The sequence below is a fragment of the Schistocerca piceifrons genome, chromosome 6, assembly GCF_021461385.2.
Source record: "Schistocerca piceifrons isolate TAMUIC-IGC-003096 chromosome 6, iqSchPice1.1, whole genome shotgun sequence".
Classification (NCBI taxonomy): domain Eukaryota; kingdom Metazoa; phylum Arthropoda; class Insecta; order Orthoptera; family Acrididae; genus Schistocerca; species Schistocerca piceifrons.
In genome coordinates, this window is record NC_060143.1 from 348,540,746 (window position 1) to 348,560,837 (window position 20,092).

Below are 20,092 nucleotides of genomic sequence, written 5' to 3' on the forward strand. Positions count from 1 at the left end.
GATGCGCTCTTCTTTAACATTGTTGCAGGTATACCATCAATACCTGCCGATTTGGAATTTTTTAGTCCTTTTATTGCTTTAGCTACTTCATCTTGTGAAACAGAACTGATGTACATTGATCCTCTACATGTACTTATTTTATATTCATTTGCCTGGATGCTCTTAAAGTTTGATTGTAACATATTTTCAGCAACACCTGTGAAAAAGTTGTTAAATGTATTAGCTACTTCTAAGGGGTTTGTTACTTTTTTATTTTTATGTGATAGTGTTATATTTTTCCAAGGTTGTCTGTATTCTCCACATTCTTTTTTTATAACACTCCACATAGCCTTTGATTTATTAGCTGAATTATAAATGATTTCATCATTACGCATTATTTTTGCTGCTTTTATTACTTTTCTTAATATTTTGGAGTATTTTTTATAGTATGCGCGTACTACAGGTGAGGAATTTTTTGAGTTACATATTTCATGAAGTAGTCTTTTCTTCTGGCATGAAACCCTTATTCCCTTTGTGATCCAGCTGTTTGTTCTAGAGTTTCCCCGTATGGTCAATGTTTTCAGTGGGAATGCAAGTTCAAAGAAATGGGTTAATGTATCAATGAAAGAGTCGAATTTTTCATTTATATCATTCATTTTGTACACTCCTAGCCATTTTTCTTTCTGTAATAAGTTGTTGAAGTAGTTCACATTATGCTGATTATAGCTTCGATATGTTGTTCTAAGAGACATGTTGTTAATAATACTGCCTTGTACTTTTATGCTTAATATTTGAGCAAGATGATCACTAAAACCTGCATTGAAAATTTTTAGTGAGGTGTTGTGTAAACTCTTCTTTACTAGAAACTGATCAAGAGCTGTTTGACAAGTTTCTGATACTCGGGTAGCTGCTTTTACTTCAGCCTTTAAATTGTAGGACGTTGCAAGTTTCAAAATGGTCTCCCTATTTCCACTATTCGTGAGGAAGTCAATATTGAAGTCACCACAGATTATCAATTCACAATCTATTTTATTTACTTTATTTAGCAATGACTCCATTTTGTTTAAGAAAAGTTCAAAATTCCCGGACGGTGATCGGTAAACTGTAGCAATAACCAGGTTGAACTGAGTAATTTTTATAGCTGCAATTTCATAATCCTTTTCGACATTTGCCCTAGTTAAGTCAGGTAGTGTAATAAAATCTACATTTTCCTTTGTGTAAATTGCTACCCCACCCTGTTTGCTGTTTTTCCTGCAGTAGTAAGCAGCCAAGACAAATTTGTTTATTTTCGTATTCTGGATTAATTCTGGGTTAAGCCAGTGCTCAGAAATGCATAACACTGAGATATCATTAAGTTCATGTGTCAATAGAACGTTAATTTCATCGATCTTATTACGCAGGGATTGCACATTATGGTGATAAATTTTTAGTTCGGGCGTATTCACGATTCTTGAAATGCACCATAAATAAAACACAGTGTTCAACATGATATTGTGGGTGCTACTGCACTACAGAGCAGTTTCACTGTCAGGGTTGGAAAACACACTTTCTTTCTGAAGTCTTCAAATTTCTTTCAGTTCAAAGGTAGGGAGCCATGTCGCAAAGGGGTTGTACACTGGCAATGTGTGTTCCAAAAACTTGTGACATTAAGGGTTAGACAGCACAAAGTTGAATAAGAAGACATATGAATACAATTGTTCAATCAAATCCATTTAAAAATTATTTTAAAATGTAAAACTCCACATTTTTATCAAAGTGTTAAATTACCTTCTTCGCTGTAGAAAGAACATCTCTAACACGGCCCTTTTGGCTGGATATGTCATCGTTCAGAGCTTTATGCTCTTTCAATTGCACGCGGATGACATCAGGTTCTGAACTGGGAGGTTCAGCTTCTCGAATTTGTCCTTCAACCTCACGGAACCAATCAAGAAGTTCATCAATATCTCCGATGACCTCAAGTGACCTCTGAAAAAGACAGACATTGTTGAGAAATTATGCTAAATGTTATGTAAGTTACTGCAAATGAATTCAAAGTCATCAGACAAGACAGTCTTCATTGCAAAACTGTAGTTAAGAGAAAGAGGAGTCATTATAAACTACGAGATGAAACTTTCAGCAATGCAGTGTTCACAGTATTGGTAATCATATTTTGGACTTACAAATTCTGACAGTCCTCTGTCAAAAGCACTACAGATGGATGAAGAACATAAAATGACTGGGTCGAAAGGAAAGCAAGAGATATTTTTCTTTCTGGGAAGTCTTGTCCTCTCAGAAAATGAATGTCAAGTATTGTATTTTTTTCAGAATTGCCATCTTTAAACATTTGGTGTACAAGATGCTTTTTTGTCTACATTACTTTGAAGTATAAGCACTACATAAACTTCTGTAATTTGCAACTTATCACTCAGTGTGGGGCACACATCTCACAGTGTATCAGAATCATTAACCCCCCTCCTAATCCACTGAAAGATGGTACTGTACAAGAACCATTTTACTGGCAATTGTGTAATTAAAATCTCAAATTTTACTGCTGAGGCAATTATATAAGATCTATGTTGGAAGAAGTAATATGTTTCTTGACTTGTACTGGGACACTGGAAGATATCTTTACATCCTATTATGAAAACTATTTAAAAATACCTTTATCTTAGGAAAGAAAATTTACCTGTTTTGATAACTGAATACGTTCACCCTTACGCTGTATTTGCTCTGCTATAGCATCAAATCTACGGTTGTCACGTGTCACCAAGCCTTCAATGGTGGAAGCACCTTCTCCAGGTGATATCTGATACAACTGTGGACCTACTAAGTTGATCATTTCCAAAACTGGGCGGAACTCTGAAACATAATAGTACAAAACATTGCTTAAAATCAGTTAAAAATGGAGACTATGTTTTAGTATTATGAAAGTTATAGATGCTACTCCACTCACCAAATAGTAGAGATGCTGAGTTGCAGATAGGCACAACAAAAAGGCTGTCACAAAGTGAGCTTTTGGTCAAAAAGGCTTTTGTCAAAAATATACACACACACACACACACACACACACACACACACACACACACACAAATTAATGCAATCCTCTCTCTCACACACGACCACAGTCTCTGGCTGCTGAGGCCTCTTGTCTACTTCCAACGAAGGCCTTCTTGGCCAAAAGCTTACTTTCTGGCAGTCTTTTTGTTGTGCCTATCTGTGACTCAGCATCTCTGGTATTTGTGAGTAGCAACTACCCGTTTCATAATATTGTTACATTTCATCTTGGACTTTCCATTTCTTGAGACTATGTTTTACTTTGATATGTACATCACATTCAACTATATTTTCTGGAAACAATATCTGAGAACCACAAGCCTGAAAGCAAACCGTCATCTTGTACTGAGAATAGGTGTGCAGAACTATTACTGGACCCCAATTTCTTGTGACAGATAAGAAAAATTATATCTTTATCATCATCTTGTACAGGTTTTTAAGTAGTTTTTCTTAATCCTTACAGACTTCCTTAAAATTTTATTTTATTCATAAAAGTGATTCATGAATGAGATTTTCACTCTGCAGCAGAGTGTGCGCTGATATGAAACTTCCTGGCAGATTAAAACTGTGTGCCTGACCGAGACTCGAACTCGGGACCTTTGCCTTCTGCGGGCAAGTGCTCTACCATCTGAGCTACTGAAACACGACTCACACCCGAATATACAATGAAAAGAAGACAATAATCACTTAAAATAAACATTCCACAATATCCGTAATGTTAAGGCTGAATATTTTTATTGCACTGTAATATTAGAATTCTTCTGTTAGGCTACAATTTTCAGTCCAGTTGAGCCACTAACAATGTATAGATTTTATCATCGTCATCGTCATTGTCATCATCGTCATCATCATCATCATCATCTAAATTATCCCCAAACACAATCTTCCTGCAGCTATTCACATTAGTATCCAGTCATATTGGAAGGGGCCTAAGACTTTGGCCAATGTGTGAAAAGATAGTATAACATAACCACAAATCAATGCAGTTAAGAAGTGATTTCGGTCAAACAACTCTTGACAGCAGTGTTATTGTGGCGTATAGTGTTCTTTATTGTTACCTCCCTTTCATTTTATAAAGACTTCTGTTTTAAAGCAGTCTCAAACAACATACACACTTTCACATAACAGGCACTGGGTGTGTAAAGTAAAATCAGCCAGTTGTCATAATTGTCCCACTCACATAACTACAATGTCCAGTCACATAAATGGCACCACCTTTCAAAGGCTTGAATATCCACCTTCTGCAGTGTAGACTGCTGGGAAACGTGCTGGGAGAGTATCAGTGAGGATACGGAAGGTACTAACAGAGATGGGGCGCCATGTCAACTCCAGAGCCATGGTCAGCTGTGCTAGGCATATAAGTTGTGGACCTGTTGTGTGAATAGTTCAACCGAGGTAGTTCCACAGATTTCAGATTGGGTTTTAATCTGATGTGTTTGGTGGCCAGGGGACTATGGTAAATTTCTCCTGGTGCTCTTCAAACCGTGCGTGTACACTGCAAGCTGTGTGATATGCTGCACTGTCCCGCTGCTAGATACCTACTACTTGTACGGATAGACACAGTCCCCAACATAGCTGTGTACTTGTGTTGATCCATTGTGCCTTCCAGAATGATGTGATCGTCCAGGGAATTCCATGAAAACATTCCTCACACCATAATACATGCAGTATGTTTGCTTTCAGACATTTCACGCCATAAATGCCAATGGTCATCTGTCTGATGGAGCACAAAACATGATTCACGTGAAGAGCCACCTGTTGCCACTCAGTGAGCATCTAGCTATGACATAAGTGTCATTGTGCAAATTCCAGCTTTTGTCACTGATGAACAGCAATCAGCACGGGTGCATGAACAAGGCACCTACTGCAAAGGCCCATACGCAGCAATGTTCACTGAAGAGTTGTTGAGGAGAAAAGAGTTGTCAGCCACTTTGTTCATCTGGGTGGTCAGTTGCTCAACAGTTGCCTGTCTAATCGCCCATACACATCTCTGCAATCATTGTTCACCCCTGCCATCTATGGCCCATGTTGCACTACAACTGCCTTGGAGCCGGTTTTGCACAGCGTCATTTTGCCACGCACAGTATACTTCAACCACGGCAGCACACAAATAGTTTACAAATTAAATCATTTCATAAATGCTTCCCGTCTTGGCCCAAAAGTGAATGATCATGCCCTTTTGGACATCAGATAAATCACTCCATTTCCGATTACAACAATGGCTGCACTGATTTCCTTGTCCCCTTTCCACCCCCCAAGCTCGCTTTATATACTCTCTACTGCCAGTGTTGCCACCTGTCATCTCTCAATGGTTATTGTACATTGATGTCAAACATATCTGGTGGCCACAACAATGTAACTGGATCATGTACTCCAATTATTTTAGCCTTATTTCCACCTCTTTATTTCATTTTGATCATCTAAGACCACATTAATTTGGATCAGCTTTGTTTCTTCTGGCCTTTATCCTTATCCATTATTTTTCATTCTCATATTCTATAAACTCCTATGCTCTTCTGTCCATGGTGTTTTTGTCCTGGGTCTAATACTGCCCTGTATAAACATATGACAGCTTGAACTTGCATGTGAAAAGTCATGTTGCTGTAAATCTTTGTTTTATGTACTTCCATTTCTTCCAGATCCTTTAATCCCTCCCCTCTTGGAGCCAATATAATATGCTTCTCCTGTTCGCAAGAAACTGCATTATCTGATGTGTTGCCTCCCCTTGCTGTTTCTAGGAATGTGTCTGAACAATATAGTGATGGTGTCCAAGATCCTCTCATTCACAGTCCTTTGTAGACTTTTCTTCTATACCAACTGTTTCCTTCTCTTCGAGTTCCCGATATTCTTATGAGAATCTTTCATTTAAAAGGTCTAGCCTCCTAAGTAACCCAATTCCTAAGCAGTTCAGACTTTCTGTTGCATAAAAGACTTCATGGAAAATCACTGTCTGATGGTAACTTAATTTTTGCATTGACTGAAATACTCTCGTACAATAATCACACAGCTCCACCTGATGAAATTCTGTACTTGTTTATATACCAGGGTATGATCAAGTTTCTCAGCATGGTAGTAAACAACTGTGCTATTTTTACATCGGAGATTTTTTTTTTTTTTTTTTTTTTTTTTTTTTTTTTTTTACATAGTTCTATTTCATATCAATGCACTTATTCACTATTGTTCCAGAGAATATATTTCATTTCTCAAGTGTGATTCTGGAATGTGTGTGAAGTAACCATTTTTCCCTTAATAGCAACAAAAAGTTGTTAAGGCTTATTTATTTATTTATTTATTTATTTATTTCTGATAATTGGAAGTGAAAGTAATGCCTTTTTATGAAATCCAGATTTCTTCTCGGATACTTATTTCTCCAATTTCTGCATAATATTTGCATAGTACTTGTTAGTTATAATCTTATCACTCGTAAAATAATATAAAAAATCGATTTTTAAGCCAAGAAAACATTGATCATAACATTTGTTATAGATGCAGCCCACTTAATAGTGTTTGATGCAGTGCCATTTGCTGCATCCAATGCTTTGATATTAACCATAATTGATGCATAAAATCAATTGTATTTGTTTTGAAGAGGTAAAAAGATTCGCTTTCACATTACTTTCAGCTAACGTTTAATAAACGCAGCACGCATCATGCACAAAGTTTTCTCATAGTTAATTCTTCATATAAGAATTTCACACCCTTTCTTCTGAATTCCTACTGTGTCAGCTATCCTAGACCTTAATTATCAACCATACCAACACCATATTTGGCATATTCTGTGTATTCTCATCTGTAGTTGTAGTATTAAAAACCCTATTAATGGATCACCTTCAGGGTAAATACAACCGAATTTAGTAATCTATTTCTTAGCTGTAAATAACAAATAAGTTTAGCTTTATAGAATTTCAAATGCTTTATAGATGAATCTCTGGTCCTTCTGAGCATGAAAAACAAGGAATTTTATGATGGCATAGTATTCCAGCTTATCAAGTAGAATGAAAAACCTGCAACATTACTGCTTCAAAGAGCTCCATATGCTGAGGTGACAAAAGTCAGGGGATACCTCCAAATATCATGTCAGACCACGTTTTGCCCAGTATAGGGTAACAACTCGACGTGGCATGGGCCCAACAAGTCGCTGGAAGTCTCCTGCAGAAATATTGAGCCATGCTGTCTCTACAGCTCTCCATAATGGGAAAGGGTTGCCAGTGCAGGATTTTGTGCATGAATGGACCTCTTGATTATGTCCCACAAATGTTCAATGGGATTCATGTCGGGTGATCTGGGTAGCCCAATCATTCGCTTGAATTGCCTAAAATTTTCTTCAAACCAATCCCAAACAACTGTGGACCACTGACACGGCACACTGACATTGCAAAAAATCCTATCATCGTTTGGGAACAAGAAGTCCACCAACGACTGCAAATGCTCTCCAAGTAGCCAAAAATAAGCATTTCCAGTCAATGATTAGTTCAGTTGGACCAGAGAACCCCTCCATTCCATGTAACCACAGCCCACACCATTATGGAACCAGCACCAGTTTCCACGGCGCCTTGTTCGCAACTTGGGTCCATGACTTTGTGGGGTCCGTGCAACACTCGAATCCTGCCATCAGCTCTTAACAATCAAAACCAGGAGTCATCTGACCAAGCCATGGTTTTCCAGTTGTCTTGGATCCAACTGATGTGGTCGCAAGCCCACAAGAGGTGCTGCAAGCAATGCTGTTAGCAAAGGCACTCACATCAGTCATCTTCTGCTGTAACCCATTAAACACCAAATTTCGCTGTACTGTCCTAACGGATACGTTTGTCCTACAACCACATATATTTCTGTGGTTATTTCACACAAGTTTAGTACCAAAAACTCTGTGCATATGCCACTGCTCTCTCTCATTAAGTGAAGGCCAATGGCCACTTTATTGCCCATAGTGAGAGGCAATGCCTGAAATTTGGTATTCTTGGTACACTCCTGACACTGTCAATTTCAGAATATTGAATTCCCTAGAAATTTCAGAAATGGAATGTCCCAAGCATCTAGTTCCAACTACCACTCTGCATTCAAAGTCTTAATTTCTGTCATGCGGCCATAATCATGTCAGAAGCCCTTCCACATGAATCATGTAAGTACAAATGACAGGCCTACCAATGCACTGCCCTTTAATACCTTGTGTACACAATACTCCTGCCATCTGTATAACTGCATATCACTATCCCATGACTTTTGCCACCTCAGTGTAAAATAAATAGTCTGCACACATAGTTGATAGTTGTGCTTACATTATAGAATGTGTACCAGCATAACTAAAACAAAAAGTGATTGATAGCAACATCAGCTATGCACCGAAGTGAGACTACCTCACCTCACCATCTTACTACTTACCGCACTCTTCTTTTCCTACCAACACAATATTTTTCATGTTTCTTGAAGACTGTAATCAGCCTTTGTGCCACAAACTTGTAACGAGATCCTGTTAATCTTTCTATGTCATTCAGCTATATTTTAGAAATATCCAAATCATTTGACAAGATGTTCAGTTACCTTATTAGACAGACAATCTAATAAATGATACACTTTTTATAGCTTTTTCTAAAAGATATTTCAGTGCTATTCATCTTTCATCGCCACTGGCTTGCATGTATTACAACTGGCCCCAGAATAAATAAGAGGAGACACAAGGCTTACCTTGTATGTCAAGCTCTAGCCGCTGTATGTCTTCTTCGCGAGGTTCGGCTGCCTGCAGCTGAGCTTCAGCTCCCATCATCCAGTCAACCAGACGGTTGTGGCAATTGTGAAACTGTTGCACGAGTGGCAATGCTTCCTGAAACATGATTAACATTTGCACTTGTCAGCGAAATTAAAAAAATAACTGGTTATACATGTACAGCAGAATTTGAGGAACAAGGAAATCAATTAAGCACAGTAAAAACACACCTGTGCATGTTTCAACATGTCTGCACCACGGCTGGTAAGATCATTAAATCTCCGCTGTAGTGAGTCCAGTTTATCTTTTAACGCCAGAGCCTCATCACTTGAAATATGTTTCATGAGTTCCAAGCCAGTATCCACAGTACCATCCACTTGATTCTGATGATTTGCCACTTCTTCAGTTAGGTCCTATAAAAAGAAAAGTACACATGAAAATGCTGTATCATTCCCACATCAGTTTTAGATCCTTGAGTAACAGTACCTTGATGTTTAAATGCATTACATAACTGCAATGTAAATTCACTTGTCATGCATGAATGAGGAAAAATATTTTTTAAAATTTGAAAATGTTTTTTTTAGGTTCACTTAACTACCTTTTAAAAATAGTTCGTCAGAGTTTATATAATGGTAATTTAACTTTCAGATTGGGAACAATAAAAAAAATGAAGATAGGTAATTCCTCACTTGCAGATAATACTGAGTAGCTCGTATAAAAATTTCCATTTTTGGTGTTATTTTTCCAATTTTGGCGTTTTTTTTTTCTCTCAGAGCTTTTTTTGCCAGTTTCAGTGCTTATTTTGGCGTCACAAAATTATGAAGGAAATGAACTGGCATTTTAAAGTTATACACCATCCTCAGCATTGAGAAAATAAGAAGCCAAAACAAAATTTCAAAATTCAATAAGTGTCTATTATGAATATTGGTAAATTGCCATCCTCAGATTTATACCATTGTTTATGAATGAAAATAACAAGTTCCATGATATTGCAGAGAAATTGCCTTCATGATATTTCAAAAAAAATTCCAAAGTTGTCTTATTCTGCTAAAAATCACATTTTTGAAATATTTTTTGTTATCATTTTATTTAGTTTAAACAGAAGTGCACTCTAATAAGTCTAACACTATGACTGCTGCCCACCACGATGTTGGATGCCACCTGGTGGCATTGTGGGCACATGACGCAGTACTAAAAGTATGTAAGCACAGCAGACATGGATGGGGGATCACACTAGTGAAGATATGAGCTGCAAATGGGGTAATCCATTGAGATAAGTGACTTTGACAAAGAGCAGATTATTATTATGCAGAGCCTGTGAACGATTATCTCAAAAACAGCAAAGCTAGTCAAATATTCACGTGCTACTGTCGTGAGCACATATGGAAAGAGGTAGAATGACAGTAAACCCCCATTAGGTGCTAAATGGTTGGACATGCACAACTCTTCACAGAATGTGGGGTTTGGATGCTTGACACCCTCTAAAGTAGGATAGATGGTGATCTGTGGCATCACTGTTGAAAGAGCACAATGCTGGTACATGCTCAAGTGTTCCAGAGCACACCATTCATCATACATTGTTGAGCATTGAGATCAGCAGCAGACCGCCCCTACTTCTTCACATGTTGACCCAATGAAATGGTGAATTACAATTACTGTGGGCATGAGACCATGAGATTTGACCGCTGATCAATGGAAACATTTTGGCTCTTCAGGTGAATCATATTTTTGCTACACTAGGTTGATGGTCGTCTCCATAATTACTGTCGTCGAGGTGAAAGGCGGCTCAAAACGTTCAGTGCGCCATGGACACAGGCTGGTGGGAGCAGTATTATGCTATGGGAGACATTCTCCTGCACTTGCATGGGACCTGTGGTAGTAGTTGAAGACACGCTGACACCTGCAAACCACCTGCATCCCTTCATGCTTGATGTCTTCCCTGACGGCAATGACATGTTCAGCATTATAACTGTCTGCTCTCAGCCAGAACCATGCCACAGTGGTTTGAGGTTCATTACAGTGAACTCATGTTGATGCCTCGGTGATCAAATTTGCCTGATTTAAATCCTGTGGAACCCATCTGGGTTGCTATCGGCTGCCGTCACCGGGTATTCAAATCAGCAGTTCATTATTTACATGAATTACATTACCTGTTCATGGACGTCTAATGCCACATATCTCCACAAAACTACCAACAAAGTGTCAGATTCCTGATACACCAAATCAGTGATGTATCTCATTCCAAAGACAGACAGACAAGCAGCTAAGCAGGTGGTCATAATGTTTTAATTCATCAGCATACATGGCACAACACGTCTCACACAGTGTTCCTCGTGTATAAAAAATGCTGCTACATCCACATCTATGCTCCAAAAGCCACTTTACAGAGCGAGACAGAGAGTACTTCTGGCACCACTGCCATTCCCCCCACTCCCCAATTGTGGATGTTACATGCAAAAATTAAGTGTCTGTAAACTTCTGTATAAGCTCAAATAACTCTGATTTTCTTATTGGGGCTACTTCACAAGATGTATGAAGAAGAAAATAATGCATTACCCAACTCTTCTTGAAATTTCAACAGTAAACCTCTCTATGGTGCTGTACACGTCTCCAGTAGCACACATGCAACTGAAGGTCATTGAACACATCAATCCAACTCGTATGACTGCCTTTAATTGAGCAGTTTTCAGTTATGAACCAATACGGAGAAGAAAATCTCTATAATTCAATAAAGAACATGCTAAACACAAGGAATTTGCTTGTTAGGCACAATACTTACGGCAAGATCTTCCATCTGTGCAAGTAGTTTCTCAGTGTGCACAGCAAGAATGCGGAACTTTGAAAGACGTTGATCTGCTCCATCCATCCAAGCCTGTAGATCCTGATAACCCAGTACAAGATGCCTTAGGCCAGTGCGAGACTGAGACAGCAGTGCACCAACTGCTTCAGAAGCATCAACAAGTGCAGTGTAACGATCAGCTGCTGCCTGCAGCCGGTCAGCAAGGCCAGCTGCTTCATCCTCCCCGACCAAGCCCATTAGTTCCCCAGCCACATCTGTCAACTCTGACAAATCAGTCTTGTGCCGAAGGATTTCAGTGTGAAGAGCCTGCAATTAAATAAAGCAAAATAAGAAATCGCTACATCCACAGCCATTAAGAGACAGACACACATTATTTTGTAGTTCCCTGCAGCTGATCCATAAAGCAATTTAAGTTTGTCACTTCATTTTCACAGTGGCACAACCTCACAGACATGAACAATGGTTTCAACATGAAAAATCTCTCGTTTTTTAATTTTTAAACATATGTTACAAAAATTACAGTTAAAATTCAAACTAAAAACTGAGAAAGACACAAAAAGAAAATAAAGAAATGTCAAATACTCTGCAGCAAGGATTCACAGACTGTGCCCCACATGTCACAGCACGTTATTTTTACACTTGCACAAGAAAGCAGTCATTGCAACAAAAGTGGCATGCGAGTCCGTAAGTAATGACATTATTTAGTGATCAGAGGGTATTCCATCAGCCTACTTGTTAGTGAATTCAACTTTTTATCGCAATTTCCTTGGGTATTTCTGTGAATGTGTAGGCGTTTCCTTCATGACTATCAGTAAATAATATAACAAAATCAATCTTTTCTCCCATTCCAAGTTAAATTATGTAAATAATGTTCCAATAAAAATACATAGTAGTAACTACATTTGTTACAGAAAACAAATATTTATAAAACAAAGTGGGGGGGGGGGCGGCACACGGCACGTTTTACAGGATTTAAACATGTGTATACTCACATCATGTTCCTTTATTCTCTGCTGAATTTTCTCCTCATCAGTAGGCACAAGTTCCATGTCTTTTACCTTCTTTTCTGTTTTGTCCAACCATTCCATGATAGGAACCAGCCTATCCTGTAAAATAATATGTATTACATCTTAATGTCGGACTTAAAAATAAATGTATGTTCGTCATGTGACACACTAACTCACAAAACAGGCAGAATAAAATCTTTATTTTTAAGCTATATTATACAAGCTTTAAAATATTTCCACTAGTTCCTGGAGTCACTATAACAGGGTTCCATTATCAGTTTGAAATTATTACAGGTGGGATGTTCACACTCTCCAGGTTAGAAGATCTGCAATATAAGGAAAAGGGTAGATTGCTTCTCACCATACAGATGACACGTTGAGTTGTATACAGCACAACGAAAAGACTGTTCCACACTTAGCTTTTGGCCAAAGCCTTCTTCAGAGAAGAAAGCACACAACAAGCACATTTCACACACACATGACCACCATCTCCGATACCTCTGGCTGGAATGCCAAATAATTCCGCCAGTCCGGTCCGAGGTGCCGGAGATGATGGTCGTGTGTGTGTGTGTGTGTTTTCTTTTCTGGAGAAAGCTTTGAAAGCTAAATGTGTATCAGTCTTTTCATTGTGCTTGTCTGCAACCTAATGTGTCATCTTTATGGAAAATTGCAACCTATCCATTTCCTTATATTGTTTCCTTTAGCTCTGTTTGATAACAATGCCTGACAAACTAGCAATACTCAAGAGCGAATCACCTATTGGATATTACTCTAGTTTCCCTATATTGAGTACTGCATGGGAGATTTCACATTAAAACTTGCTTGTTGCATCCATTTACTCTCATTAAAGATAATTATCTCCTTAATGATATTTCAATTCCATTCTTAAATCTATTATATTTCAAATTCCTCTTCCTCTACTGTTTTTAGTGCATTTTTCCCATGAAAACTGGTCCCATACACAAGTTGCTGGACTCAACATTCAAACTTATTTAATCTGATGTTTTAACAGCAACTAGCACATCTGTTACACACTCTGATTAGAACACATTGTCTTCTGCACGAAATGATTTTAAAAAATGCTTCTCATATGATAGCAAAAATTACAAAGTAACCACGATTCACAGTTGAAGTAACAAACTAACCTGGAAATCCTTTGCAACAGCCATAGCTTGTTCGAGGGCATTCATACGCTGTGTTGCATTTTCTGTCAGATTATCAAAACGCTGCATGAGCTCATGTAGCTGCCTCTCTATCGCTTTTCGTTCTGCTGGGTCTGCACCTGCTGCAACTTCATTGCCCATTGCAAACAGAGAAGACATGGAGTTTTGCCGGTCCAATAACATTTTCTTGAGAAACTGTAACAGTAAAAATAAATTCCATATTGAAATTGTACCTGCGTTTGTCTCCACTTAAACAACATAAATGGATGACTAAATTCATGTATGCAAGAACTGAAGAACAAACAGAAATTAATTGTGCATATATAATTTGGAATTCAAGATCTCATCAATAATAAACTGATCACTTAACAATCTTATTTAGTTAAAATATCTTCAGAGTTTCATAGGTCTCTGAAAAATCTTAGATTGCAATCATTGGATCTGTTAGTAAGTTTCGCTATTGTGTCTTTATTTACAAAGGGCTCCTCACAGGACTCTTTAGAGATCATTAGCAACAAGTTTGAGTTCCACATACTTCTTATTTCATGACCAATATTTTGAACAAATGGGCAATGTCGCCATGGGAAGCCCTCTGTCTCCTGTGGTGGCCAATTATTTTGTGGAGGACTTTGAAGAAAAAGCACTACAGTCAGCCAACTCCCAAACCCTCTTGTTTTCAGCGATATGTGGATGATACATTTGTGGTGTGGCCACATGGACTTTATACTCTACGTATACTTCTTCAGCATCTGACTTTGCTCCATCTGAATGTAAACTTCACAATGGAAGTGGAAGAAGATGGTACTTTACCTCTTCTTGATGTTTTGGTACATAGGAAAGCCAACACATACAGATATGAATCTTGTACTCTTCAAGCTTTCCAGGCAGATGTGTTGTAAATAGTTTTCACAGGTTTGCCTCCGGATCACTTACAGATACATATATATGCAGGCCACAAGCTGCCATCATCCTATACAATGCGTTGTGAATTACATACGTTAGTTCATAGAGCACATGTGGTATCTGATCCTGAAAGCCTGTCGAGTGAAATGCAACATTTGAAGATAGTGCTCTGACAAAACTGTTATTCTGAGAGACAGATACGCAATGCATTCAGGCCCAGGCGAGTTCAGTCTATAGAGCAGAATGAAGATACGTACACACCCACAACTTTGGCCTTTTTGCTGTATTTTGGTGCCATGTCGTCAAGAATCGGAAAAGTCCTTGGAAGATATGGAATTAAATGTGTTCTCAACCATCTGCAAAACTGAGAAACCTGTTGGGGTTCAGTTAAGGATGACCTTGGCCTGAAGAAATGTGGTGTGTACAGGATTCCTTGTCAATGTGGGGCAGTGTATATAGGCCAGACATGCCACACAGTACAAGAACACTGCGATGAACATCAGCGTCATACACACCTTGGTCAATCGGAAAAGTCGGAAATTGCGAAACACTGTCTGAACACAGGACATCACATGATTCATGAAAAGACAGAAGTTTTATCCCAGGCATCATCTTTCTGGCATTGCATCATGAAGGAAGCAATACATATCCACACAGCCGATAATCTCGTCAACAAGGATGCAGGATTCCAACTGAGCACAGCCTGGAACCCTGCATTGGCTGCTATTAAATCACGATGCGAAAATAAAGGTCTTTGCTAGGAGACCTGTCATAACATTGGTCTATTACGGCCATTGATGAGTAACGTCTGGCCACACTGTTGGCAAATGCGGCGTACGCGCAGGAGAGCCGCTCTGCAATTTTCAGCAGAGGGAGTTTGAATAAGGCACCATCTACCTGCAGATCATTGCACATACAATTTCCGCGCCTGCGCATTCTTTGCACGTGTTATCTAGAAATAGGGCATCGATGTGCGGCTACCGTCAGTCGTACCTAGCCACCAGCAAGGGTGAACCACCTGAAGATGTTGGACACTGGCTCTGAGGAAATGTTTTGAAATTTGCGCAATGTGATCCGGGGGCAAACCTGTGAAAACTATTTACAACACATCTGCCAGGAAAGCTTGAAGAGTCACAAGATTCATGTTGTTTTTTTGTGGTTTACTAAATTATAATTCCCCTCAATTTCTAACTGTTTATCAAATGGCACAACCTTTGTCAATTCCACATCACTTGTCCCAAATTTTGCACCATTTACTATGATTCTACAATTCCATCTAAAAGTTCAAGTTATTTGTACCAGGACACATGATGAGAAACAGTAATTCTACACAAATAACCAAATGTATTTGTTTTTTCCAGATGATACCATTAATTTCTCTAACATCTTTTATTAATATCTCAAATTTTCAGCACCCAAACCTTTCCCGGTACATCACAAAACCTCAAACACGTCTGGAGACAAGATTTATTTAGTTCATAATGATGTGAAATACAACATTCCAAAAGAGCAGTTTAATATCAATTACATTACGAACATTAACTATAAAAAAGGTAATAAAAAGATGCACCTTTTGTTCTTGCAGCTGTGCCTTAACGACTTTATAGTCAGCAGATGGTGGTTTCTGATTTGCAACCATTTCCTCGGTATCTGTTAACCACTTGGATAGACCATCAAGAGCTTCCTGGAATTTTCCTGACTGCAGTAAACCAACGTCCAGTTTACGGTCACGCTCATTCAACTGAAAATTTCAAGCACATTTTATTTGAAGCATTATGTAAAAAGAGACTGAAAATTTTGTCACTAGGAGGTACATTTAGCTTTATGACATACTCTCTCTTTCAGATCATTCCATTTGTCATTCATCTTTTCCAGATCCTTCTCCAAGTTGACAGTACTGACACCACCAGAAGCCGACTGTATCAGTCCCTGACCCAGGCGATTGCATTCATCTATTCTGGAAGCTAATGGTTCCACTTCCTTGTCTCTGAATATTCTGAACTCTTCTTGTTGAGCTCGAATGGTATCAACTTCTGAACCAACGGGCTTCAGATGGTGAAGCTCATCACTTACCTAGAAAGAGGCAACAGTACTGGTTTATTAAACTGCATATGACAATGTAAATTTGCAAACAAAGCTAAAGAAGACTTTCCTAGTTTCAATAAAGTTTTAACTCTTATGTGAGTGTATTTTTGTAGCGACACAGTGAAATAATTTCTTTTTGTATCATACTGGAATTGTGGTCAACTGACTATACTTTTTTTTTACAATTTTACTTTTATGATCTAGGAATAAAAACTATGGTGATACGTATGCCTCCCACCGGCCCTTTTGTGAGCTGTTAAAGTATGGTGGCAAGTGTATTTCCCACTCACCTCTTGTGAGCTATTACTCACGAAAAAATAAAAAAGGCTATTTTTTTTTTCCTTTTAGTTTACTTACCACTATGTGAAAACAATCCCAAAAGCTTTGTTGACCACACCATAAATGAATAAACAGATGCAAGTAACAATAATATACCCGTAAAAACAAAGCACCACGTTCCGACTTTACACGAGACAACAGTAGAGATCTCATGACGAACGGAAACTGATGGTTGCAACAGTTTTTATACGCCTGGTACAGTAGTGGGAACATCCAGAAGTGGTAAGACAAATTTCGAAAACCTTTGTAAAATCACTAAGTTGGTGGTAATTAGTATGCTTCCCAAAACCCACAAATAACCCAAACCTCTAAGAGAGATTATTTTGGTTGTGAGCATATTTCCAAAGGGTCTTTAAACCAATATTATTTGGTATGATGTATACTTCTCATGGTCCTAAAAGTTACATTTCACAACAAACAAACAACAGGTGGTTCAATTGATCACCACTAGACGCCAAGAGCATACTGACACGGTAAGACATATTTCCATAAACGAAGTAAAGAAATACAGTTACTAGTAAGTATATTTCCCAGGGCTCACAAAAGCGTTAAGAAACATTTTAATGTATTTAACAGGCATTTGATTTTTCTATCCCTCCCCCGCCCAGCTGTCAGCCCCCTTTGTTCCCCACCTCATTTCTCCCTTCACCCACTCCGTCCAACACATGCCTCACCCCAGTCTAGCTGCTGTGCTCTCTCTCTCTCTCTCTCTCTCTCTCTCTCTCTCTCTCTCTCTCTCTCTCTCTCACACACACACACACACACACACACACACACACACACACACACACACACCGCCCCTCTTCAATCTCTAGTATTCAAACCTGAGGCAGGTTGGTTTGTGGTTTGCAGCGATATCATTCGCCTCCTACGAGACCGGCTGTTTTTGTTTCGATTTGCCTCCACAGATACCTCATTTCCTGTACTCTTCTCTGTACCACTTCATTCATAACTGTGTCTCTCCAGACGATTTTCATCATCCTTGAAAACAACCCAATCTCTAGCGGTTCTAGCCACCATCTCTCTTGGTGTCCAACTGTCCAAGTTTCACACCCATGTAGGATTACATTCCAAACAAATGTTTTTGTGGTTCATTTCCTTATTTCCAGACTAATATTCTTTTTGGTGAGTACATTCTTTTACTCAAATTAAATGCAATTTTGGTCTGCTGTATTCTGCTCACGATTTCTTTCTGCCTTCTAGCATCCCTTATGATCCTCCTTCCCAAGTAAGTACACTCCTCTATAACTTCTAGCTCTTCCCTTCCAAGTCTTATTCTTCAAGGTTCATATTCTTCTTCATTACCGCACATCATCACTTTAGTCTTTTGTTTGTGTATTCTCATACTGTATTGATCCTCAAAAATTCTTTTCACTGTGCTGAGGGCCTTCTCTAGATATTTTTGTCTCCGTGCTCTCAACAATATCATCAGTGTCGTACAGCATGACTATCTTCTGCCCATTAATTTTGTCCCCACTTCAGTAATTTTGCAGACTATAGTTCCCAGATGCAAGCATTGAATATAAGAAAAGAAAGAGTGTACCCTTCTCTCATAGCTTTTCTAATTTTTGCTCCTTGTTTCTGATGAAACGCCTAATCACAGCCACTTCCTTGTTATAGGCACTTAGTATAACCCCCATGTTTTTGTATTTTAGACTTGCTTTCTTTAGCATTCTGAACATCTCTTAGCGGATAACATTTTCAAATATCTTTTCTATGTATACGAAGGAATAGAAGTTGGTTTATTTCTCTGTATTTGCTTTTCGATACGAAGTCTCAGTGCCAGAATCACCTCCCTTGTTCCTAATCCTCTCCTGTATCCAAACTAATCTTCATTCAGCATATCCTCCAACTTCTCTTCAATCTTCCCCAGAGTTATCTTTATGAGATTTCTTGGTGCATGTGATATTAGGATTAAGTTCGGTACTGTTCACACTTTATAGCTGCCTCCTTCTTCGGAACAGAGATCATAAAGTATTTCTTTGAATACAGTTGATATTTCTCGTGTGTTACAGACAGACCTAATCAGTATCATTTCCACACAGTTACCAACATTCTTCATAAGTTCTGCTGGAATGTCATCAGTACTCATTGCTTTGTTCTCCCAAAGATCTTTAAGAGCTTTCTCAAATTCTTATTGCAAAATGTGGTCTCCTTTGTCACCTTCATTTGCTTTCTCTTCCTTTCCTGGTACATCCTCCACTAAAGGTGTTCTGTCATACAGTTCCACTATGTATTCTTTCCCTCTCTTAACCATGTCTGCACGAAATAACATCTGTTAAAAAATTTATCTGGTTTCCTGTGGACTATCAGTTCTTCCATTTCACATACTTTCTTCTGCATCTATGCACACACCCTAAAGAAATTCATCAGTTACATTTTCATGGTCTTCTGTTTTCGATAACCTAACATCTGCTGCAACCGATTTCCTCTTGATTTCGGGTTTAATTCTGCCAACCCTATTTTCTGCTGCTTCATATATACCAGATTTTATTTGCTCCCAGTCTTCTTTTACTCTGCCATTTTGTAAATTTTTATCTAGATAGTCCATTTCTTGTGCATAATGCCTTGCCAGTTCTTTAGTTTTCAGGTTTTGTACTTCCCAATTCCATTTTTTGTGTCTTTTTCTACGGACATTTGAATCTGAATGAACTTTTCATTAGGACCAGGTTGTGGTCACTGTCTATGTCTGCATTATTACAGTGAATGATTTAAAATTTATGGATGACCTTAACATGAAGGTTACCCACATTTGACACCACATTGAAAGAAGAGGTACTGGCATATTGAAGTATCAGTCCACTCACTCAACTGAAGAGATTCTGAGACCCTGTTGGAAATCCAGTTTGGGTTGATTAGTCAGAGACTAAAAACTACTACTCCTGTAAATGAGTCCCTTGTCTGTAATCAATGTACCACGTCGCACAATAGGAAGAGGAGTAGGAACAAGAAACCTAACACAAGTAAAATGAAGAGAGTTATTCTAAACTCTGACTCCAGAGAAACACAGGATATAGAAAATGATTTAAAAGCAATAACCCATCTTTATCATCCAGGTATTTCAAAATTCCATGTTTTGCTA

General features: G+C 38.4%; 1 protein-coding gene across 1 annotated transcript in view; it reads right to left on the reverse strand.

The window, feature by feature from the left end:
* Positions 1 to 20,092, reverse strand: part of LOC124803383 — a 514,737-nt gene that overhangs the window by 125,911 nt on the left and 368,734 nt on the right. Inside the window, 9 exon segments of the mRNA XM_047264568.1 lie at positions 1,747 to 1,944; positions 2,645 to 2,817; positions 8,695 to 8,830; positions 8,944 to 9,126; positions 11,493 to 11,819; positions 12,506 to 12,619; positions 13,666 to 13,878; positions 16,157 to 16,327; positions 16,420 to 16,659. Coding sequence (XP_047120524.1) covers positions 1,747 to 1,944; positions 2,645 to 2,817; positions 8,695 to 8,830; positions 8,944 to 9,126; positions 11,493 to 11,819; positions 12,506 to 12,619; positions 13,666 to 13,878; positions 16,157 to 16,327; positions 16,420 to 16,659 — 1,755 coding nt within the window.